Source organism: Cucurbita pepo, chromosome 19 (assembly GCF_057944985.1).
Source record: "Cucurbita pepo subsp. pepo isolate OVF chromosome 19, ASM5794498v1, whole genome shotgun sequence".
Taxonomy (NCBI): Eukaryota; Viridiplantae; Streptophyta; class Magnoliopsida; order Cucurbitales; family Cucurbitaceae; genus Cucurbita; species Cucurbita pepo.
In genome coordinates, this window is record NC_141816.1 from 8,870,391 (window position 1) to 8,895,297 (window position 24,907).

The 24,907-nt window shown below is 36.4% G+C and overlaps 3 protein-coding genes and 1 pseudogene across 4 annotated transcripts; 3 read left to right on the forward strand and 1 right to left on the reverse strand.

Moving 5' to 3' along the window:
• The first annotated feature begins 369 nt into the window (after positions 1 to 369).
• LOC111781798 (cell division protein FtsZ homolog 2-2, chloroplastic) lies at positions 370 to 5,120 on the forward strand. The gene is made up of 8 exons (XM_023662502.2): positions 370 to 528; positions 844 to 1,453; positions 2,005 to 2,304; positions 2,502 to 2,592; positions 3,086 to 3,210; positions 4,289 to 4,381; positions 4,523 to 4,588; positions 4,708 to 5,120. The coding sequence occupies exons 2-8, from the start codon at positions 851 to 853 to the stop codon at positions 4,837 to 4,839; spliced, it is 1,410 nt and encodes a 469-aa protein (XP_023518270.1). The 5' UTR covers positions 370 to 528; positions 844 to 850; the 3' UTR covers positions 4,840 to 5,120.
• Positions 5,121 to 7,983: 2,863 nt separating this feature from the next.
• LOC111781214 (cytochrome b-c1 complex subunit 9-like) lies at positions 7,984 to 11,320 on the forward strand (annotated as a pseudogene). The gene is made up of 3 exons (XR_015414293.1): positions 7,984 to 8,181; positions 9,927 to 9,973; positions 10,786 to 11,320. The product of XR_015414293.1 is annotated as a cytochrome b-c1 complex subunit 9-like (transcript).
• Positions 11,321 to 18,408: 7,088 nt separating this feature from the next.
• On the forward strand, positions 18,409 to 19,168 carry LOC111781910 (uncharacterized). The gene has a single exon (XM_023662644.2). It carries the CDS (start codon positions 18,434 to 18,436, stop codon positions 18,944 to 18,946), a length of 513 nt encoding a protein of 170 aa, XP_023518412.2. The 5' UTR covers positions 18,409 to 18,433; the 3' UTR covers positions 18,947 to 19,168.
• A 3,164-nt stretch (positions 19,169 to 22,332) lies between these two features.
• On the reverse strand, positions 22,333 to 24,242 carry LOC111782251 (cytochrome b-c1 complex subunit 9, mitochondrial). Its single transcript, XM_023663087.2, has 3 exons — positions 24,027 to 24,242; positions 23,346 to 23,393; positions 22,333 to 22,691 (listed from the first exon to the last, which is right to left on the reverse strand). The coding sequence occupies exons 1-3, from the start codon at positions 24,144 to 24,146 to the stop codon at positions 22,641 to 22,643; spliced, it is 219 nt and encodes a 72-aa protein (XP_023518855.1). The 5' UTR covers positions 24,147 to 24,242; the 3' UTR covers positions 22,333 to 22,640.
• Positions 24,243 to 24,907: the final 665 nt, after the last annotated feature.

Consider the following 24,907-nt stretch of genomic DNA (forward strand, 5'->3'; position numbering starts at 1 on the left):
GAACATAATTAAAATTTTTAAACATGATTGAATTTTATAATTTATTAAATTCAAACTTTTAATTTTATTAAAGAAACTTTATAAATATGATAAATAATGCCACAAAATTGAAAATTTTTGTATTTACTCTTCAATTTTTAAAATTATGTTAAATTTTTAAATACTCATATTTTAAAAAAATTAATACTCTTAAGTTATATATAATATAATCAAAAGTGAATTTTATAAAGGTTAAAACTTTTTTCTTTTTAACCTAGATGAAAGTTTATCCTACACAGTAGAATTTGTGTAGTGTGGTAGTGAAAGAACAGTAATAAAAGGAAAAGGATGGGCCGTTGTTGAGCACAGGTGGCGGCGGTCTAGTCGAGCCGAATTTGCTTGTTTTTTTTTTTTTTTTTTTTTTTTGCCCTTGCACAAGATTACTGCCCATCCTCTCCTCTCTTTGGCCGAAACCATTCAACCCCATTTGGATTTTCCATCCTTAGCGCTCCCCGGCGATTTTCACTGCTCTCTTCAGAAGCATTTCAGGTGCCCTTTTCGAAAACGCATTTGCTCGAGTCTGTTTTTCCTATTATCTCAGTTTTTGGGTTTAATTTCCTTTTCTCCGTCGAATTTGATTCATAATGTGTAATGGGTTTTGAGTTTTCTACCATTTCTAAGTTCTTTGTGTAATTCTTACTAGTAATTCTTGATTCTTGGATCGGGTTTTCATTTCAACATACCCCAATTGATTGCTTCTGTTCCACTAATCTTCTGAATCCACGTTCTTTGATAGCGACATATTTAGTCAAACACTTCAAATGTTCGACCATTTATGTATCTGAATTTCTTTTCGATTTTCAGCTGTTAGATGATGGCAAGTTATGCTTCGATGAATTTTGCTCTTACTCGACACCCTGTTGGAATGTTGTCCGCTCTTGGAGGCAGAGTCTCTTTGGAGCATCACTCGGGAAAATTCTGTATGAAAATGCCTGAGGATAGGAATGGCTTTGTGGGTATCAATCAAAAATCAAGTTCGGTCAAGTGTTCTTACAATTCTCACAGTGTCAGCCCATATCAGAACAGAGATTCATTTCTGGATTTACACCCTGAAGTTTCCATGCTAAGAAAGGACAATGTGAGTGGAACTACTACGGAGAACTTGGAAGATGAATCCAGTAGTAATTACAATGAGGCAAAGATTAAAGTTATTGGTGTGGGAGGTGGTGGATCAAATGCCGTTAATCGTATGATCGAAAGTTCGATGCAGGGTGTGGAGTTTTGGATTGTTAATACAGATGTTCAAGCAATGAAAATGTCTCCTGTCTATCCCGAAAACCGTCTACAAATTGGTCAAGAACTTACAAGAGGTCTTGGTGCTGGTGGGAATCCTGAAATTGGCATGAATGCTGCAAATGAAAGTAAAGAAGCTATTGAAGAGGTGCTTTATGGATCTGACATGGTGTTTGTCACTGTAAGTGATTCACTTTTTTGCTTTCTTCTACTTGGCATTAAGAACATGATGGCATAAAGAGTCACCGTAAAAAAAAACATATCCAACCACCACGACCCTTGTAATCGTGGTCATAAATAACACGAACTTGGTCTTTGAAAACCACGAGAATTGAGTTATGCAGCAATTGAGCTACTACGTAAGTTTGATCCTTGGAACGTATAAAACATTGGATATTTTATGTTCACCTTGTTTAGTATGCATGACAATTGTTCCTTTACCTTTAGGTAGCACTGTATTGTCGTGTCTGAACCACCTAAGACTCGATAGATTTGTCAATTTGGCTAAAAAGATTGATATCTTTAGCCATGTGGGTAGGGCAGCTTCTGTCAATAAGTCACAAGGTTGACTCGTTGCCACTGGTCTGAGAAGCCATAATAAAAAAGTTTGTTTCCAGATTGTCATCTGCATAATTTGCTCGTCGTTGGAGATTTCGGGATTGATTTTGCTTGGCATATTCCAGGAGACCTATGCTTCTTTACTAACTATGTGATTAATTTGTTTGCTTGTAGTCTGGAATGGGTGGAGGAACTGGAACCGGAGCGGCTCCTATTGTTGCAGGCATTGCAAAATCAATGGGCATATTGACAGTTGGTATCGTTACTACTCCATTCTCTTTCGAAGGACGAAGGCGAGCAGTTCAAGCACAGGAAGGAATTGCAAATTTAAGAGACAAAGTCGATACACTGATAGTTATCCCTAATGACAAGTTACTGACAGCAGTTTCACAGGCTACTCCTGTGACAGAAGCCTTTAATTTGGCTGATGACATTCTTCGACAAGGTGTTCGTGGTATTTCCGACATCATCACGGTATATTCAAGCCTTAAGAACTTTAAACCATAGATTCTCTTTGCATATGGAAACATTTTAATGTGTTTATTTCTTCCATTTAGTGGTTTAGTTTTGGTTAAGTTCAGTCTTCTAGGCTTAAACTAATCAGTAGAATTTGTTCATGGACACCCTTTGAGTATCTAACTTTTGGTCTCTTACTGCATTACAATAATCAGATACCAGGGCTCGTAAATGTAGATTTTGCCGATGTCCGTGCCATAATGGCAAACGCTGGTTCGTCGTTGATGGGAATAGGAACTGCTACTGGTAAACTCTAAGCTGCATATTTCACTGATGTACAAGCTTTCATGTACTGCTAAAGTCTGGTCTAATTCTTCGTCTTAACTTCGAGCTACCAAAATCTTCGTTTTTATCAACGACCTTTAATTTCAAAACTTACGGAATTGCTTCATTATCCTTCGAATGTCCACAATCCTGGATCTGACCTTTTCTAATGTCTGAAATTTTCTCTTCCCCGTTTTGGGGTGAGAAACATTTCATCGACGAGTGAAATGTACGAGGCACAGCCGCACAGGGCGGGAAACACGAACAGAACAACAAAAGTTCGTGTAATATGTAGAAATTATAGAAAGATCAAAACTGTAAAAGAACATATTCAAGTAAGACCAAGATGAAGCTGTAAACGTACTCTGTCTGGCAGTGAGGCAGTGGGTTTGGGCAATGATATCCAAACTCTTAAGATATTTTGATCAGCTGTTCTAATATAAACCAACGCTACCTTTTGTTTATATTGGTGCAGGAAAGACGAGGGCAAGAGATGCTGCTTTAAACGCTATCCAATCACCTCTGTTGGATATTGGCATAGAAAGGGCCACTGGAATTGTGTGGAACATAACGGGTGGAAGTGATTTGACTTTATTTGAGGTGTGGCTCTCTCTGTTCCTCTTACCTGCCTATCTCAACCTACTTATATATCTTTATCTCATTGCTCTTAGAACTTTGATCTACCATGTTTATGAGATTGATATGAAGGGAAACTAGATGATGTAGTTGATGGTGACTGTTATTTAGTTTGAATCTCTGTTACTTTCCTCTCGTTAGCATTATGGAGTTCGATTCTTAACCCATGGCGTAAAGCCCGCGTTACAAATTCTAAAGTACACCCTCTTATGTCTCATCTCGTAACAGCCTAACTCCACCGCTAGTAGATATTTTCCTCTTTCGGCTTTCCCTTTCGGGCTTCCCCTCGAGGTTTTAAAATGCGTCCGCTAGGGAGAGGTTTCCATATCCTTATAAGAAATGTTTCATTCCCCTCTCCAATCAATCGATGTGGGATACTGTCCGGTGTCTGGCTCTGATACCATTTGTAATAGCCCAAGCCCACCGCTAGTAGATTTTGTCCTATTTGGGCTTTTCCTTTTTGGGTTTCTACTCAAGGTTTTAAAACGTGTCCACTAGGGAGAGATTTCCACATCCTATAAGGAATGCTTCGTTCCCTTCTCCAATCGATGTGAGACACTGCCTGGTGTCTGGGGTGTCTGGCTCTGATACCATTTGTAACAGCCCAAACTCACCACTAGTAGATATTATCCTCTTTGGGCTTTCCCCCTTGGGCTTCTCCTCAAGGTTTTAAAATGCCTCTACTAGGGAGAGGTTTCCACACCCTTATAAGGAATGCGTTGTTCCCCTCTCCAACCGATGTGGGACACTGCTCAGTGTCTGACTCTGATACCATTTGTAACAGTCCAAGCCCACCGCTAGTAGATTTTTGTCCTCTTTGGGCTTTTCCTTTCAGGCTTACCTTCAGGTTTTAAAACGCATTTACTAGGTAGAGGTTTTCATACCCTTGATAAGAAATGTTTCGTTCTCCTCTCCAACCGATGTGTGATCTATTCATGCAAGTAACACATGCCTTTAGACCGTAATCTATAGATTCAACATGTCACAACATAAGAAACTGAACTTCGATTGGGGCATCAACATTTCTCGTGGATAATCACAGGTGAATGCTGCAGCGGAGGTCATATATGACCTTGTAGATCCAACTGCGAACTTAATATTTGGAGCAGTGATAGATCCTTCACTTAGCGGTCAAGTAAGTTATATGTTCCAGCGTAGTTCATTTTCATCTTTGCATTCTGCGCCTCCACTACCTAAAACTCAGCCATTTTTATCTCTCCTTACTCTCCAATGACCATATGATTTTGCTATTAAACTTCCACCCCTCTATTTTCAGGTTAGTATAACTCTAATCGCAACTGGATTTAAGCGCCAAGAAGAAAGCGAAGGACGGCCCGTTCAGGTATCGTTGTGTCTGCACAAAATATACGCTTAATTCTGTATTCGGTATAGGTCTGCGACGAACGGGCTAAATCATGCTAGAACTTATGATAAACCTGTTTCGTCTCCCTTTTATTACAGGCCAGTCAACCGTCCCCGGGAAACAACAATTTCGGAATCAACCGTAGACCTTCCTCTTTCAATGAAGGTAGTTCGTTTGAAATCCCAGAATTCCTAAAGAAGAAAGGTCGTTTGCGCTATCCTAGCGCTTAATCACCTTCGTCAAGTCCGAGCACTCAACCTTACCTTCGTTCGTACATATAATATGCTGCTATAGATCGTAGTATCTGTATATGCATCGGTTTCGTTACTCTGTATATCTTTTGAGTAATAAAATAGCTCATATATTTGCAGTCTTATCTGTAGTTACAATATGAATGATGTTCTAGCTGAAGAGCTTGAAAGTTGGTTCAGCAAAGTACTGTAATGGCTGAAGCCAAGATGAAGCCGCTGTGCTCAATTTAGTGCTCATGGTTGTGCCATTATACCTTCAATTATGCAGCAACTTTATGACAGTAATTGGTTAATGATCGAAGCTTAATCCAAAACCTATCATACGATGAGCTGGAATTAAGTTTTTAATAACGACGGTTAGAGATTATATTATCGTCCTCTTTGGGCTTTCCCTCGGAGCTTCCTCCACGGCTAGGGGAGGTTTTCTCACCCTTATAAACATAGTTTCGTTGGGATCTCATAATCCACCCCTATTCAGGGCTCAGCGTCCTCACTGTCACTCGTTCCCTTCTTTAATCGATGTGGGACCTCCCAATCCACCCCCTTTGAGGCCTAGCATCCTTGTTGGCACAACACCTCGTGTCCACGCCTCCTCACTGGCACATCGCCTAATGTCTGACTCTGATACCATTTGTAACAGCCAAAGCCCACCGCTAGCAAATATTGTTCTCTTTGGGTTTTCTCTTCTCGACTTCCCCTCAAGGTTTCCTCATTTGTAACGGCCAAATCCTACCGCTAGCAAATATTGTCCTCTTTGGGGTTTTCCCTACTTTCCCACAAGGTTTTAAAATATGTCGGCTAAAGATAGGTTTCCGCACCCTTATAAATATTGTCCTCTTTGAGCTTTCACTTTCGAGCTTCCTTCAAGGTTTTAAAACGTGTCGGTTGGGAGAAGGTTTTCACACCCTTATAAATAATGCTTCGGTCTACTCCCTAACCGATGTGAGATCTCATCCCATGCAACATTGATACCCAGGACAATCATTGTCTATTATACGTAAAAGAGGTAAAACATACATCTAAATAAACTAGAAATATCAAGCTAAACTACAATGAAACCCGTCATTATTTTAACCTAAAATCGAATATCTCGAATCTATACAAAACTACACACACATCCATTGTCAAATGGTATGGAAAATATCTGAAAGAAAATGCACAAAAACTAGAGGTGTTCTTCACATTAATTAGCATAGAATATTGAAACCCATTGGCCAAATTCCCTCCCTTTGAAACTTCCAACATCAACCTCACATCGTTCTATAAAAATCCCCTCTTTGAGAGAGAATTAAAGATGGCGCCACACAAGTGGAATCCAAGCTGAGAAAAGACACGTTTGTTTGTCATTTACCATACAAAAATAGTGTCGGAGTTGGCTCAATGACGTGCATACTAACCTTTCCACCCATTCTCTGTGCCATTTAATACCCACACAAAGCTCAACCTTCAACCTTCTACTCATTATTCTAAACCAAACCCACTTCTCCTGACCCTAAAATCTCCATAAAGTTTCAATCTTTACCAAAACCCACCAACAAAAATGGCTCTTTTAGCCTCCCCTCTCAAACCCACCTCCCCATTATTGCCAGATAACCAAGAATCCGATCAAAAAAGTGACGATCAGAAGCTTCTGGCGGCGGAGGAGAACGGGCTCGAGCGGCTGAAGCGCCACCGTGTGGCGGTGGCGGGGCAGGTTTGGATCCCGGAGAAATGGGGTAAGGAAGAGCTTTTGAAGGATTGGATCGACGGCTCCGCATTTGAAGCTTCTTTGTTCCCTTCTGGGATTGTGTCGGCTCGCCGGGCTTTAGCCCGAGAAGCTAAGAGATCGTCGCCGAATAATAACTCCGCCACCGCCACCGCCGCTGCCGGAGCTTTGAGAATATTGAACAGTTGTTGAAAACATACTACTAATTAAGTTGGTGGGTTTCTTCTTTTTTTTCTTTTTTTTTTGGTTAAATAATGTGGTGGTTTGTGTATTGTAATGTCTGAAAATATATTGAAATAATCATACTAAACATGTTTGAAAGATTTTATTATTATATTCTTCCTTAATTTCCTCACATATTTATATATGTTTTTTGCGATAATTTATGAAATTGTGTTCTTCGTTCTTGTTTTTCGTTGAAGCATGTTTAACCTATCCAGAACTAAGATCTGAGTTCAGGGATTTCATCCATTTTGCTCATTTAGAACAAAGTTAGATTTGTTCAGTATATGCTTAGTGTTCATCTTCGTTCTTAGATCAGACTTTTTTCAAACAAATACCATTTTCGATTGATTCAAGAAGTTATCATGAACAACACTATCTAAGACGACACTAACTTTTAGTATTTGAACTTCTAATCTCGTGATTTTGAAGCTGTTAAGTTCGGGTGGATACTCCTTCAAGTTAGAAAGTGTCCTAAAACTATATCAAATTTGGAGTTTGGTAAACATACATTTAATAAGATGAAAATGTTTTTTCAAAAATTAATTGATGAGCGCTATTAAAAGTAAGACATTGATATTGATAGATGTATGAAATGTCAATCGCCACAAGTTTTTTTTCTTTTAATTTGTTTGATATTCATGTAAGCTTCGAAGATTTTCATGAAATTTAAATACATAATTTATATTTTTGTTTTCGGTTGAAAAATTGTTCATAATATATTCGATTCGATAATATGTTCATAGTTGATAAAAGATAATTATAGTTCTGATAATTGATTAATTTATAAAAATGTTAATGGTATATTAATCTCTTAGTATTTCATATTATAAACTTGACGAGGATAATTCATTAAAAAAAATATTATCGTAATAACTATTCATAATATTATCGATCGAGCAAAATTTATTAAATAAAAATATTATTATTAAATAAACAGCTTCTTTTAGAAACCCTAAGTCTCTCTTTTTTAATTTTAAATTAATTTTTTATTACTATAAAGGAGAACAAAAAAAAATTAATATAATTAAGAATATTTAAAAATGTTTTTAAAACTATTTTATAATCATATTTATTTTTAATTAAAGGGGGAAAAATGTTTGGGAACCGGAAAACCGGTTCGATTTTGATAGCTCTGGTTGACCGAACCGATCGACCGTCAACGAAAAGAAAACCGCAAAACCCTTTCAACTATCTCAAAATTTCGATACTGTTGCAGAGGAGAAGCCCTACGAATTGAATTTCGTGGGCGGTGAAGCCAATTCACGACGCCAATGGATTCTGCCGCTCGTAGGAGTGGAGGCGGCCTCCGTTAAGGCCATTACAGAGTTATTATGCGCCGGAACTTCGTTTATGTCACTTTCATTATCGCCGGCGCTTTTGTTGGCGAGCGGGTAAGGACCTGGACTCATCTTTATGTTCTTCATTGAATTCATTTCTGTTGTTCCTTTTGTTTGTTTCAAAATAAATAGAGCATTTTGTTGTGTCGATTTTCTTGGAATTAGGCGAATTCGGATGTTGGATTGGAACCGTTTCTTTTAGTAGAAAAATTGGAAGCTGAATAGAACTGGATTGAATATGTTTCATCGTCATGTTTATATGATATGATTCCTCCATTGCGGAGAAAGGGGAAAATACGGACTAGAAATTGAGATTTTGGTTGCAAGTCGCTTCTGGCAAGAATTCTGTAACGGACTTTGTGGCTGTGTTAAGTTAAATAGGCTTGAAAATTGAATGTGCCGTATGGAACTTCAAAATTCTAATAGTATCCTCTCTATTGTTTCCCAGAATCGTATTATGTTCCCATCAGATGAGTTGTGTAAAGTTTTGGAGCGAGGGGTTGAAGTATGTGAGATCCCACGTCAGTTGGAGACTGGAACGAAACATTCCTTACCAGAGTGTAGAAACTTCTCCCTAGTAGACGTGCTTCAAAAAACCGTGCCAAAGCAGACACTATCTGCTAGCGGTGGGTTTGGGCTGTTACAAATGGTATCAGAGTCCGCCATCGGGCGTGTGCCAGCAAGGACGCTAGGCCCCCAAGGGGGTGGATTGTGAGATCACACATTGGTTGGAGAGGGGAACGAAGCATTCCTTACAAGGGTGTGGAAACCTCTCCCTAGTAGACACGTTTTAAAAAACCGTGATGTTGACAGCGATATGTAACGGGCCAAAGCGGACAATATTTGCTAGCAGTGAGTTTGGGCTTACAAATGGTATAGAGTAAGACACTAGGCGATGTGCCCGCGAGGACGCTAGGCCTCCAAGGGGTGGATTATGAGGTCCCACATCGGTTGGAGAGTGAAACGAAGCACTACTTATAAGTGTGTAGAAACCTCTCCTGAGTAGACGCGTTTTAAAAAACCGTGAGGCTGACGGTGATACGTAACCCAAAGTAGACAATATCTGCTAGCGGTGAGTTTGGACGGTTACAAAGTATTTCATCTAAAAGTTTGGAATTTCGTTGCCTGTTCTAAATCTTTTTTTTTTTTTTTTTTTTTTTTGTACCATTTTCTGGATTATGCGTTCTATTTGCTACAAAATGAGTACTGGTTTTTGTATGTTTAGCTGTTATGGGTTGTATAGGATCATCATCCAACTTAACGTAGTTCCAAAACATGGTGAACCATCCTATCTCTAACAACAGTATGAAAAAATCTTTAAAACGAGTCTCGATCTGACTCAGACTACATCAGCTTTGAGTCGGACTGCATTGTCATGTCTGTTGTCTAGCGTGTATTGACTATGGGATGACTCGAATATTATCACGTCTTTCAGTTACATTCGTGATTTAAGAAACCAAGACATGCTGCTATCCCAAATGAGATTATAAGATCTACTTTTGATGTTCGTGTTCATTCATTTACTATATATGAACTGAACTAACTGAGGAGTGAGGGTAGTATCTCTTTTCTTACTGTTTAATGGGTATCTCGACTCGAAGCCACAACTTTAGTTAATGTTATGATAGAATCTTAATTTTCATATTTCTGTAGCTTTCAAAGAATTTTATAAATCTTTTATGCATCATTTTTTGTGTATTGATTGGAATAATCATGTTCTTCCTAATACTCTTGTAGTCGATAGTTGATACCGCAACTTTGGACCCTGCTTCTTTGTCAATTTGGTTCTCCTGATGCAGACCGTTGATTATGGCGTACCAAGCTCTGGGAATACCACAATGTTGAGGTATGACATTATAACAGCCCAAGCGCTAACCGATATTTTCCTATTTGGGCTTTTTCTTTCGGATTTTCTCTTAAAGTTTTTAAAACGCGTCTGCTAAGGAGGGGTTTCCACACGCTTATAAAAAATGTTTCATTCTCCTCCCCAACCTGGATCTCACATACTGACACACTATCCTTTATTTTGGTTTTCTTCCTTTGGAAGAAAATGTTCGATGTGTGAAGGTTAGTACAAATCAGTTTTCGATTTCTCTTCTGCAATATAAGTAAAACTCGTCAAACAGAGCATAGCTCAACTAACATAAAACAGTACCTCGACGAAGACGAAGAGGTCAAAGGTTCAAATCCTCCCTACTTCCACTTATTATTGAACTCAACAATTATTTACATGTAAATCTCCAAGCTTGTTATTTATATATAAATCTCCAAGCTTGGTAGCTCTGTCAAATTTTGGATATTGGATCTGCATGCATTTATTTGAGATTTGAGATTTAGCTAGTTGAAATTGAGGCATCCTGTGCAACTGTAGAAGAATTGAATCACTTCCTCGTTTCATGAGTGATTTCCCAGTAAGCTTTTGTTTAATTCGGCCCTTGGTGTGTGATTAGTTAGAACTATATCACTCGGCCTTATGTTTTATTCTGTCCATCGGTCTCGAAGCCTTCGGGGGGTGTTGATTGGCATACATAATACTGATAAATGTAGCTGCTCATATCCAATGCTGAACTAAAATCTCGCATGACCTTTTATTACCAGATTTGACTGTTTCTGGACATTGGTTTTGAATTTTGATTGCTTTTAATCTTTCTGCTGCAGAAACGGTATGAGGATATTTCAGTGTTGAGGCAAAAGATGATCAAAAGAATGATGTTCGTTTTATGACAAAGAATCGTGTGAGATCCCACATTTGTTGGAGAGGAGAATGAAGCATTTCTTATAAGTGTGTGGAATCCTCTCTCTAGTAGACGCGTTTTAAAACCGTGAGAGGAAGCCTAGAAGGGAAAACCCAAAAAAGACAATATATACTAGCGGTGGACTTCAGCGGCTACAAATGGTATCAAAGACAAATACTGGGCAGCGTTGGCACGCTGGCCCTCAAGGGGATGGATTATGAGATTTCATATCAGTTGAAGAAGAAAACGAAACATTTCTTATAAAAATGTGGATATCTCTCCTAGTAGACGTGTTTTAAAACCTTGAGAGGAAGCCTAAAAGGGAAAGCCCAAAGATGACAATATCTACTAGAAGACATTATCTGCTAGACGACAATATTTGCTATCGTTGGGTTTGAACCGTTACAAATTGAAACTAAAATCAGAATTGAAAATAATATTCTTTTGATTTGCTGTTACTTTTTTTTTCATTTTAGTGTCTAAACTTTTTACTATCTTTATTTCAATGTTAAACCTATAATAACCATTTTGATCAATTGACGCTTTAAAATTTTTATTTTAGCTCTTAATCTTCATTTTTTTAAATAAAATTTCTGGTGATCGATAGTTTTGTCTTCTAATAATGTTTGCTGCCACAATATTTCTCCAACCAACTTAAAAATGACATAGAAGAGCCTAGATTCCAAATGAATGAAAACGTGACTAAATTAGTCTCGGTCACTCTTCGGGACGGAATGGAAGAGTGGAGGAGATTCTCGAACGAGGAAAAGGATCCAATGACTTCGAAAGAATTGAACGAGGAGTCGTATGAGGTGAAAATCTCATGTATGGTTCTGTCGAGTGGCAATAACGGTGACTTATCTGTCAACTTTTCCACTATAACCCCTAAAAAACCAAACCCTTACATAAAGTTGCTAGAGTACGCTTAACTTCGGGATTTAAAATCACTGGTTATATACTTGGTATTAGCCATAATTTACAAGAACATTCTGTAGTCTTAGTAAGAGCTTGGTATTAGCCATAATTTACAAGAACATTCTGTAGTCTTAGTAAGAGGGGGAAAGGTTAAGGATTTACTCGGTGTGAGATATCACATTGTCCGAGGAACCCTAGATGCTGTCGGAGTAAAGGATCGTCAACAAGGGCGTTCTATGTTTACTTCCACAATATTTCTCCAACCTACTTAGGTCATGGTTTGAATATCAGATCACATTATTTGTATACATTTAAAAGTCGCACTATTAATTTATTATTTATAAGATAAAAGACTAAAATAATTATTTTTAAAAAATAAATAAGAATTAAATATATTCTTATTTAAATTTTAGAAGAAAGTAACCCTTTCAAAGTTTAAATTAAATATATTTACTAATGATATGTATCTTTATTAAAGTTTAATTTTGTATATATTATTTTAGTTCTTATACTCACCCACCAATTATAAATTAATTTCAAACTTTAGGACTCAAATTAGAAATCAGATTAAGAATCTCACATTTAATGGAAATTAAAATCAAATCTCATTTAATTATGAAAACTTAGAAATTAAGTTCAAAGTGTGTTTTACCAAAAATAAAAAATAAAATAAAATAAATAAATAAATATATTTGAACAAATGGGAAAGATGGTGACGCAGACAAGCATCATCATGTCGGTCCAGGTGGAAAAACACAAGGACACGTGGCGAATAGTGAGCTAATTATGGGTTAAAAGATAGTGAGGATTGAACGGAAAGACTTAGGGAGTGTCAGCCAAGTAAAAGTCGTGAAGGCGGTGCCGTCGAACCACTGAAAGACAGGTGTCAAAGGTGATGGTGCCACGTCGGCCGTCGTTTGGGCCCCACCTTGAAACGGTCTCGCACAACAAGACAAAAAGAAAGAACGGAATGTTTTGAGAAGAAGAAAACAGTGGTTTTTCATTTGACTCCTCGACCTCGTCCCAACAAAATCCCAAAAAGCTGTTTAAAATTCAAAAAAGCAATTTTTTCTTTTTATTTATTATTCTTTTCCTTAAAGGGACATTTAGAGAATGAGAAAGGAATAAATAAATAATGGGTCGGGTTGGGAAATGGAAATTGCTTAAAAGGGCACGGGAATTATCTATTCCCGTCGTTTTCTAGATTTAAATCTAGTTTCTATTTGTTCAATTAACTGTAAGTAAACATTAGTTTTCTTTTGCACGCTACACCTCCACACCACACGTCACCAACGCCCACACGACACTACCCCTCTCAACCACCGCATCGCACACCCACTCATATCATACCACCTTTTGCAGCTACATACATCACATCGCTCGTTTACCATTGATTGTGTTGAATTATTATGTATTATGGATAAATATAAGTTTTTAAAAAACTCGATAACCTAACTCAACTCGAAAGTAGAGGATTGGGTTGAGTTTAATTAGATTGTGAAATGATTACGTGTTAGTTAAGTACTATTCCAACCAACTCGAAATTTTAGATTAGTACAAAAAGTTCTCTCGAACTCAACCTAACCCAATTTATATACCAAATTTTAGGAATTCGAGAGGCGAATAAAAACAAATTCTTAGAAACAAAAATGTATTTTGCCTTACTATGCTCCAACTGCCACTACCATATCTCTATCAAACCTTAAAAAAAAACATAAACAAGTAAAGTCGGTTTAGATTGTGCCAGCTAGCATGGTCGGAGCATCTATAAGATATTTTCCAATCCTTGATATTTCTAAACTCATATTTTTTATTTGTTTTTCTTTCTATACACTATCATTAAAAAATTTTACAGTCGAGACAACAAAAAGTATGCAAAAGAAAAAAGACAACTTATTTTTTTCCTCTATTATCTCTCAAAATTTTAATGATAATATATTGTGAGATCTTACATCGATTGAAGAGATAAACGAAATATTCCTTATAAGGGTGTGGAAACTTCTCCTAAGGGAAACTTCGAAACGAAAAGCTCAAATAGGACAATATTTGCTAACAATTGGCTTGAACTATTACAACTGGTATTAGAGCCAGATACTAAACGGTGTGCTAGCAAAGACGCTGAGCCCCACAATTTCTACTAGCAGCGGACTTGAACTTAGACAGTTACAAATGATATTAGAACCAGACACCAAGCGGTTTACCAGCGAGGACGCTGAGCCTCCAAGGGGGTGGATTGTAAAGTTAAGCATAACTCAATCGATTAAAATATTGTATAATACTCGTAAAGTTGTTATTCCATAAAAGGGTATCACGACAAATTTCGTATAAATTTCTCGAAATATAAATTATTTAAAAATAGGGTTACCATTTTTGCAAAAAAAAACTATGAAATAAAAAGTGGATTATAATGGTTTTCACAAATTTTCCAATTTGTAATAATGGGCATTAGAAATTTACACCTTCCACTACTAAAAGCAATGTAGAAATGTTTGAGATTATAAATTAAAAATTATTTTTTTTAAATAAAAAACAAAAATTGTTGTGCAAGCATGCGTGTTGAAAGGTGTGTTCTTCATTATTCTATTCACAAGTGCAAATATAGAAACAACTTTTATTATTATATTATCCCTTCAAATTTACCCTTCTTTTTGTTTTCGATCTTCGTTTAACCTACCGAGTCGAAATTTTACAGGAACCTGCTTCGAACGAGGCAAGAAATCTCCGTATAAATAGACAATCGAGGAGGAATTAGAGAGAGATTTCTTCTCGTTAGCTGAATGAAGTCGGGAATAGGGATTATATTAGATTTCCGTTCAATAGTGATATGATATTTGTTTAATTTGTATCTATGTCTTTATTTGTTTATGGTATCATCTAGAAGGTCTGTTGTCACGAAGTTTTTTATTTTTATTAAAGATAAAATTGGTAATAATAGTTAAAAAGATAAAAATATTCAAGAAGATAATTAAAGATAAAGATACATTAAATTAGATATGTTGTTTTACCAAATTGCCCCTTTGATTTCGAAATAATTACAAAACTGCCATCAAACCTGTCTTCCTTCTCTATGTAGAGCAGACGAAAAGTTTACAACAGCATTTTCGTAGGTCCACTAAATGAGGTTTTAAGGCCATCTCTTATTATTTATTTATTATTTAAAGGCTTCGAGAGGGTACCTAACAACGTTATGATGACTATCAAATTTATAATTTTGTAACAAATAACGTCCCTTCGACAGTTCGTTCATTCATTGAGATCAAATCATCGAACTGTTAAGAATGAAAAATATAAATGAGATTGAAAATACAATTTTCATAAAAATAAGAGAAAGATAATAATATAAAATATATCAAATATACTATTAATCAAATTCTGAAAATAAGGAAAAAATCGAACTATATAAAATATATTTTAATATAATGAATATCTTATTCACTTAATTATGTTCGGGTTACGAATATTTGCTAAAATCACCTACCTAAATGGTGTGTTGGATGATGGAAGTCCCACATCGGTTAATTTAGGGAATGATCTTAGGTTTATAAGTGAGAAATACTAACTCCAAATGGACAATATCATACAATTGTGGAGAGTCGTGTTCGTCTAACAGTGTGAAATAAATAGCCGCGTCAAGTTGAAGGATTTGAACTTTTAATATTTTAGTCGAAATAAACCCGAAAGGTTGACCGAGTCAGGTGGGTACCCAGTTGATTTGATGGGCCCTCAAACTCCACTAGTTGAGATCCCTCCCCCCTTCCTACAACCTATACTCCAAGTGTGGTTCCCATCCCCATTTTCTGGGTTTGACTCTTTACTTCCCTTTTCTCATTCTCTTTCCCTCTCCTTTTTCTTTTAATAAATTAAATATTTTTAACAATTTCACGTCATAATCATTTGATTTATATATCTGGAGAGAGGTTTATCATTTGATTTATATATCTCGAGAGAGGTTTTTGGTTAGGTATACGAACGTAGATTTGTATCAGTTAAAACTAAAGCATAACGTAACTCAACACTAATTTTCGTGTTTCGATTTTTTTTCGTACATAAATTATAAATAATAATAATTTTTTAATATATATATATAACCCACGTGAAATTGTAGTCAAAATCATATCCTTGAAGAGGCGCCTACCTACCACATCCCTAAACATATACGAAATTTATGTGGTGAATAAATTTTTTTAGAGATACATATGGTCCCAATAAATTGACGTGCAAATTTGACGACATGATTTTATGTTTTTTTTTTTTTTTTCTTTTCAAATAATGGTGTGTTGCAAATAGTGACTTTTAACGCTCGATAGTGAAGGGGCAATATGATGCGAGCCATAACAAATACATTAAGTCTAAAGTAGACGACTATTTTGTTTTTTTGTGTTTGAATATTGTTCGAGCAATATTTTAGTACCATTTCCATATTTGAATCCTATTTATAAATTACACGATCACGTTGAATTCAAGTAATAAAAGCATAATGTAACAACTCAAGCTCATTGCTAGCAGATATTATTCGCTTTTGTCCATTACGTATCACCAACAACCTCACAATTTTAAGACACGTCTACTAAGGTGGATTTAGTTAGAATTGTCAACCCGAATTTGGGGTTCGGGTTTAGAAAAACAAACCAAACTAAACATACTCCCTTTGATCGTTTAACTATTTTTTAGTGTTTTAAAACGATCGGATCAATTTGACATTAAACTAAGATAATCTAACTAGAGTTAGCATTTTTACGCTTCTAGTCATTATATTGCTTACTCTAGGTTGACTCGTTATTAAACGCGCTAAAATTTTCACCATAAAATAACGTAATAATTATGAAAATAGTGCCATTTTAAAATTAAAAAATTTTAATTGTTACTTTAACTTAAAAATTATGTAATAAATTAAATCTAAATTTAAATAAATTTCATAGGTTTTTAAAAATTATTTCAATAACTTTCTTTTTTTTTTCCACAAACCCAACCATTAAAACCATAATAATTATTACACTCACTACTTACAATAATTTATTAAAAGAATATATTATAATTTTTTTTTTATTGTAATTACATTTTGTAAAATAAAAGTTATTATTTTGTCATTTTTATATATTTATTTTTAAATTAACATATACATAAAATTTTAATACTCGAGTGGGATAGAGATAGTTGACTCTCTGTCTCGATAAAAATTCTCATTAAATTTCATGGAGATTAGAGCGGGAATTCACAATAAAAAAAAAAAATTCATAGAAACTGAATTTCTCAAGAAAAATATTACTCTTTCAAACTTGATTAATCGGCTAAGTTTCATAAATTTGATGACTAATGGTTAGACGAACACGACTCTCCACAATGGTATGATATTGTCCACTTTGAGTATAAGCTCTCATGGTTATGCTTTGGGCTTCCCCAAAAGGCCTCATACCAATGTCGACAGTATTCCTCACTTATAAAGTCATGATCTTCCACTAAATTAACCAACGTGGGACTCACTCCCAATAATCCTCAACAATCCTCCCCTCGAACAAAGTACCCTGAGGCTTATGGAGCTCTTGAATAGCCTCCCCTTAATCGAGGCTCGACTTCTTTCTCTAGAGCCCTATAACAAAGTACACCCTTTGTTCGACACCTTAGTCACTTTTAACTATACCTTCGAGGCTCACAATTCTTTGTTTGATATTTGAGGTTTCTATTGACATGGCTAAGATTAGGGCATGGTTCTGATACCATGTTAGGATTCACGAGTCTCCACAAGGGTATGATATTGTCCACTTTAAGCATAAGCTCTCATGGCTTTGCTTTGAGCTCTCCAAAAGGCCTTATGGTATCAAACTGATGCACATTCCCTAAATTAGCGGAAGTAGGACTTTCATCATCCAACAATTATAATCATTTTACAAATTTTAGAGGCTAAAATGTTATAAACGAAGAGAACGACTCAGAGGGAAAAGAGGATGATAAGAATCACGGTGGAAGATTCAAAAAAATGTCAATAATTATTAGAAAGAACTATTTTATGCCGGCAAAGTTCAATTAATTTCAAACCTATCTCGCCACTCAATCTCATCAACATCTATTAGAAAGAACTATTTTTAATTTTATAAATTTTGTAAAAGTAAAAGGTTCAATTTGACTTATTCTTCTTGGATAGGTTTAAGGGGATCGGGAATAAATCCCGGCCACAAACGTCTTTTATCGAAAGACTATACATACCCACAATATGTTAGGTAAAATTCAGATATTCGTGGATGAATGTAATTCATATCTCAAATTGAGACGTTTCCCTCCGAAATCCAAGCATCATATTTGTCATTTCTAAGTTTTAAACAATTCTTGTGATAAAATTGCACTCGAGCCATTCAATTTGATCAAGTTCGATTGTGGAGTGACTCAATTTAGAACAAGGTTTCTAAATCTTGTTTATAGATCTTCGATCTAAGAGGTTATCTAATTCTAGTCTTATCTCTTTGTTTGGTACAAATTTCGTATAAGAGGTGTTAATTACTTTGATGGAAGGATGGTTGCTTGGTGAGGATTAGAGTTGCTTATTAGAGGGGAAGGGTATTCATGTAATAAAGTAAGAATAGGAGGGCAAAAAGTAAAGGTAGAATCTATAAATACGAGTCCTAAATCAACTGGGCATGGAACAAAATCGAATCAAGAAAAGAATGGGTAACTGTTTGATGGTCCAACAAAACCCCATCAGAATCATGAAACCCGACGGCAAAATCCTCGAATACAAATCCCCAATCAGAGTATTCCAAGTCCTCTCCGACTTCTCCGGCCACGCCATCTCCGACGACGCCGTTCCAGTCACCCACCATCTCCAACAGACCACCAAGCTCCTCAGCGGCCACCTCTATTTCCTGATCCCCACGGCGGGGCCGGAGGCAGGGGAGAAAAGGGGGAAGAAGGCGGTTCGTTTTGCAGACCCGGAGAAGGAAACCGGCGGCGGGGAAGGGAAGGTGATGAGAATAAAGGTAGTGATGACGAAGAAGGAGCTGGAGGAGATGGTTGAAAGAGGGGGAATTACGGCGGATCAAATGATTTCTAAGATTAAAAGTGGGAGTGGGGAAATTAGTTGCAGAGAATTGGAGGAGGAAGAACATGATGACGATGAGGAGTTGCACAAATGGAGGCCTTCTCTTCAAAGCATACCGGAAAGTGAAGTTGCTTGCTAGCTAACTCCTTCCTTTTTTTTTTTTTTTTTCCTTTTTTTAGTTTTAAGATTATACAAACTAAAGTGTAACAAAACTTTCAAAAATCATAGAGCAAATTTTTCCGTTCATGATCGAATCCAGATCCCGAACCGTAACTTTTTAAAATAATTGAAACTTCGAAGCATAAGTTTAGTATCTGTAAAGTTATAGAAATGACATAAACAGAGTATAGTTCTTCGATCATCCAATCTTAAAGCAAACGTGGGTTCGATACCAAATTCACAAAAACGTCTTTCCATTCATATGAATTGATGAAATTATAATGACCCATTTGCACGATTAATAGATATATAGATCCATCCCCTATTAAAGTAAAGGAATAATAGTAATAATTAGATAGAGTATGGGGAAGAAGGTGGGTTGGGTTGGTGTTTATTATTAACCTAATTGAAGTGTTTATTTATTAAAATTTTAACTTAAAGATAAATTCTTAAAATTTTAATTTTGATTCTAATAGAACACACACCCTTAATCAAACGATAGCACTGGGATGCAACAACTGGTGACCGAGACATAATACCTTAACATGATTTCATAATTGGAGGAGGTCTTCAAGCAATTCCTTCCACACAGACGTGCGTGAAACTTACAATTGTGAGATCCTACGTTGATTGGAAAGGAGAACGACATTGATTGGAGAGGAAAACGAAACATTCTTTAGAAGGGTGTGGAAACATCTCCCTAGTAGACACGTTTTAAAAACTTTGAAAGAAAGCCCAAAAGAAAAAGTCCAAAGAAGACAATATTTGCTAGCGGTGAGCTTGAACTATTATAAATGGTATTAGAGCTAGTCATTAGGCGGCGTGCCAGTGAGAACGCTGAGCCCCAAAAGGATGTGGACACCATGCGGTGTGCAAGCGAGGACATTGGGCCCCAAAAGGGGGTTGGATTGTGAGATCCCACATCGATTGTAGAGAGAAACGAATGACAATAAAGACGCTTCCCTTAAAGGGGGTGGATTATGAGATCACAAGTTAATTGGAGAGAGGAACAAGTGTCAGCGAGGATATTAGGTCCCAAAATGGGATAGATTGTGAGATCCCACATCGATTGGAGAGGATCGATTGGAGAGGAGAACGAAACATTTATAAGGGTGTGGAAACCTCTCCCTAATAGACGTGTTTTAAAAACCTTAAGGGGAAGCCCGAAAAGGAAAACCCAAAGAAACAATATCTACTAGCGGTGGGATTGGAATGTTACACTTATACTACTCAATTGTATGCGTCAGAAGTAGGAAAGTTGTGAATGTTGAAGGAAATGACAAATATGCAAAGGAATTTTATTAGAGCATAAAAGCAACTGAAGTTCACTTTGATGCCAGTGAAACAACATTTACAGATATCTAAAAGCACAGATATAACATCCAACGTGACACTAGCAGGGAATCCGTATGCCAAAGTATCATGCTGTTCATTAATATGTTGAAATGAGAGACGGAAATGAAAAACGTTCAGCAAATATCAAAATGCGTGATAGAAAAAATGTTATACAAACTCTAAAACGCATAGTCTCTTCCCCAAAAATGACTTCTCCGATCGGAGAACACATTAGATATTTACCTAAATCAGTAGGTCCTTGAGCGGATCCAACGTTAGCTCCAAGACGTTGGTCTCTAACTAGAAACATAAATGCTTGAACTTGAGAAGCTTCGGATCCAATCGGTCCGTAAAAATCACTCGGATAAGCAGTATTATTGAACCAGATAAAACAACAAGCAATAAAATAAAAAACGGATGAAGTATATCCAATCGGTCCGTAAAAATCACTCGGATAAGCAGTATTATTGAACCAGATAAAACAACAAGCAATAAAACAAAAAACGGATGAAGTATATAGAAGAGTTCAGGAAATTTATGTGTCACCGGAATATTATTGTTGAACAAACTAAGAAAAAGAAAAGGAACAAACCAGGATAAGCAGATTTACTTAAGGATCTGCTCCAAGCATGATGGCGTGCCCCACCAGTAAGCCCATCTTGTTTGTACAAATTTGCATATCCTGCAGCTGATTTATCTGATTCAAAATTGGTGGGCAGAGTTGATCCATCCTGCTATGATTCTTGGAGAGTTGATCCAACAATTTGTTTCGCTTTCCCCTTACAAAATCATACCTCAAACATGAAAATCAGAGATAACCAATCAGTCGTTTAAATTACGAATGCGTAATCGAATTCCACTAGCTTCTCAATTCAATAAATCAAAACAATAAACATGTCTTAGTTGAGAGGTGTAGCCAAAGCAAGAGATCAAATACCTTTGTGTATATCAATACAAGGGCGGAAACAGTAATTCTTGAGGATCCTGCCGAGAATAAAAACTAGAGCTAAAACTTAAACAAGTTACAATAATGCACAATATGTAAGAATAACTCAGCGAGGCCAAAGCCGGATTACTGGAAGATAGTGAAGTTCGAAAAGCTCGAATCTCTGAGAAACGCACAGAGATTTGAACATCTGGTAGAACAAAGGCTTTGGAATTTCATTTCAAGCAAACGAAGCTAATTCCTCGCCTTCCAAATTGGTAGAACGACTAGCTGTAAAGTACATTATCTATCGATTTCAGCAAACATAGATTAAAATGGAAATTCGTAGAATTGAAAGGGGAGAAACATTCGTGTGTGATTAAACTAGAAATGAGAAGAGGAAAGAAGGAATTTACGAGAAGGACGAGCAGAGAGACAGGTTGTGAAAGATCAGAGTCTCAGACCAGTAGCAGTCGGCGGTTGTGCAACGGAATTAGTGGCTGAAGGCAGTTAGCGGGAGTGAGGTCGGAGCGAGTTGAGATGAAGAAATATGAACCTTTCAAGGATGTTTTGGTGTGCTGGTCAGAAACCTGAAGTTTCAAGTGAGTTATTTGAAGGATTTGGATAGTTCCGTCTTTTAAAAAACAATAATAATTGAGCTATTAATTTTAATGAATTTCATATCTATTCGAGTTTTCATCCTGCATTGGGCTCTCTCATGTCCATGATAAACCAATTACGATATCCATTCAAGATAGCGGGTGCATAATCCAATATCAATACACCTATGTCGTCCAGTACTGTTCTTGAAAAAACTTTTTCAAAGGAAGAAGCCAGAGACACTCGTCTAGCGACGCGTGCCTATGCCGTAACACACGTATGTGTCACATGGAAGCTCTAACAAACAGTGTGATCGATCACCGATGGGTTTAGGAAAGTAGAGAGTGAATGAAGCACTGGATCTAACAGAGAATGTACTTAAAACATGATATGGTACCTGATGGTGTGTGCCTTTTAAACTCCCCTTCTCAAGGACCTGTACAATGTGAGTAAAACAGAAGAAAATCTAATGGGTTTGGGATTCATGGCTTCAAAAACAAGTGGAATGAACCAGACACCCAAAACATACTGCATTAAATCGTTCATCTCTACGATGTTTATGACAATAGAAGAAATAGACCCAGCAAGTGGAAGACTCGATTCTGGCAAGTAATATAGCCTGATAGAACAGGAACATTTGATTGGTAATTTCATATATGAACATGAACAACATGAACCGGCATTGAAAGACCACCATGCTCAAGAGTCAAGATATAAGGTGGGCAAAATCCGACATGTAAAACTTATTTCAAAAAAATAAATCATGGTTGTTTATGACAATAAAATGGCCATAACCAAATCATCAAGGAGACTATCATTCTTCTGATGGTCTTTGCCCCAAAACCGAAATGTCCTCGTACCGTTTCTGCAGCAAAAGAGGGAAACACAATCAAAATTAGAAGGTAATGTTCAGCCAAAGCCCACAACCAATGTTCAAGTTGCAAGGTCGAGATTCTGTCTACAAATTTGGCATCTACATTGCCAATATACACTACAAATAACACGAAAGGAATATGGTTGAACGGGGTGGAGGAGGCAAAAACAATAACTCAACAGATGAACAGGATAAAACTGAAGTTCAATTGCTTCTCACTACCATTTCATAAGGTACACATATATTTAGCAATGTTTCCCATTTCTCATTTCTTACTTTTGAAAAAAAGAATATTTCCGGTTTCCTGTTTCTACTTTTTGAAAACATTGATCAAACTTCTAGCTTTACTGTTTTGGTTCATATATTTCATATATAATGTACAAAAATGAAAAGTAACATAAAATTTTGAACATTATATTCCATTCTCAGTAAAAAAAGAGAACAAGAAACAAAAAGATGGATCACAAATTGGTCCTAATCAAACAGCAGCTTAATGTTTGATGTGATATGTGAAACAAGGAACGATATTCGACTTCGGTTCTATAACAGTTGCATAGAAGCTTCAATTACCACTATTTCACAGTCTTAATAAATAGAGAACCAATGTCAATCGAGAAACAGACCAAAATATAGTGTATGTCATACCCCAACATTGTTGTATTCCCAGAGCTTGTGAACTCCATAATCCACAGCCTACAGCAGGAAGCCAAAATCAGTAGGAAGCTAAGAATGATGCACATTCAAACAGGAAATCCAAAATAATTTACATTTAAAAAAAATATAACCAAAGGAAAGCCAATTGAATGTAGCGAGTAACCGAATGCATATTCAAACAGTAAATATGAACGAATGCGAAAACAGTTGACAGCAATCTCAAATTCCTAAAATGATGAAATTATTCATCCATCAGATTTTATGAGCTATCTAAATAATAATGAAAATCATTTCATTGCATCGGGAGGTTATCCAAGGAGACTGCATAATCCGAAAAAAAGCACGCTAAAACTCTACAAAGGCAACTGCACATCTGGCGGGAATGAATTTACACGAAAGTAAACGAGTATATCATTAGATCTTCAAGTTTCAAGTCCATAGATCTCTTCACAACTACAAAATCAATTACTGAACTCTTTCCAGAAGCCAAAATGTCCAATTTCAATTTCAATTTTGCTAATCCAGATAAACCAATCGATAAAGTCATACGGTCTATGGCCCACTGATATTGTAATTTCTTCTCATTTCTCTCTATCCATCAGAAATAAGGTGGCAAAAGGAACAAAATAGATGTATCAGATGCACAAAAAAAATATGAGTTCTGATCCTTACCCTCTCTCCAAGGAAAGCGCCAGCGATGATGAAGGTGACATAAACGGAATTCCGGCGCATAATTACTCTATACAGACCTTCAAAGAGGCCTCCTCCACTCCTACGAGCTGCAGAATCCATGGTCGTGCTAGTTTGAACTTCGTTTCTCCTGATCTGTGCGAGTTAGGGTTCGCAGAGCTCCCGCGACGCTGTTGAAGTTTGAGACGATTGATTAGGGAAGGTTCCTTGGTTTTGATTATGCATTGATCGGATCGATTCAAGCGAACCGCCAACAATCGAACCGGTTATTGCGTTGCGGTTCAAACCGTCTTTTTTTTTTTTTTTTTTCTTTAAAAGCGACAAACCGCTATTAAATTATTGTGATGGTTACCATAATACCTTTAAATTTTTAATTTAATTAATTTAACTCACATAATATAAATTGATGTCTCTAAAATTAAATTTTAATTGTAAAATTTTAAAAAAAATAGGAAAATGATAGGAAATTTTGGAGTAATGGGAATGATGGTAATTAAAGTCAGAATTGGGCAGGAATGTGTAAATAAAAAGAAAAGCAAGCCCCACTACTGCAAAGAAAAAATTAAAAATCATCATAAAATAGTGCACACTTTGATCGACTTAATAATTAAGAATTATTAAACTCGTGCAATTCCAGACCTAATCCTTAATTTCCACCATTTAATTTTCCCCACTTTTTTTCTCGTTAGTTAAAAGATAATAATTATGTTGCAAAATTTTAAATTATTGTAATTTAGGGAATGGTCATGGGTTTATAATCAAATAATACACTCTCCATTGGTCTGACGCATTTTGGGGAAGCCCAAAGCAACATGAGAGCTTATACTCAAAATGGACAATATCATACCATTGTCGAAGTCTGA

Coding starts and splice junctions, on each gene's coding strand:
- LOC111781798 (XM_023662502.2), top strand. CDS start 851: ATGATGGCAAGTTATGCTTCGATGAATTTTGCTCTTACTCGACACCCT. Junction 2,593..3,085: donor GGGAATAGGAACTGCTACTG/GTAAACTCTAAG, acceptor ATATTGGTGCAG/GAAAGACGAGGGCAAGAGAT. Junction 4,382..4,522: donor ATCCTTCACTTAGCGGTCAA/GTAAGTTATATG, acceptor CTCTATTTTCAG/GTTAGTATAACTCTAATCGC.
- LOC111781910 (XM_023662644.2), top strand. CDS start 18,434: ATGGGTAACTGTTTGATGGTCCAACAAAACCCCATCAGAATCATGAAA.
- LOC111782251 (XM_023663087.2), bottom strand. CDS start 24,146: ATGGATTCTGCAGCTCGTAGGAGTGGAGGAGGCCTCTTTGAAGGTCTG. Junction 23,394..24,026: donor GCGCTTTCCTTGGAGAGAGG/GTAAGGATCAGA, acceptor TTCCTGCTGTAG/GCTGTGGATTATGGAGTTCA. Junction 22,692..23,345: donor GGGAATACAACAATGTTGGG/GTATGACATACA, acceptor CTTTTGCTGCAG/AAACGGTACGAGGACATTTC.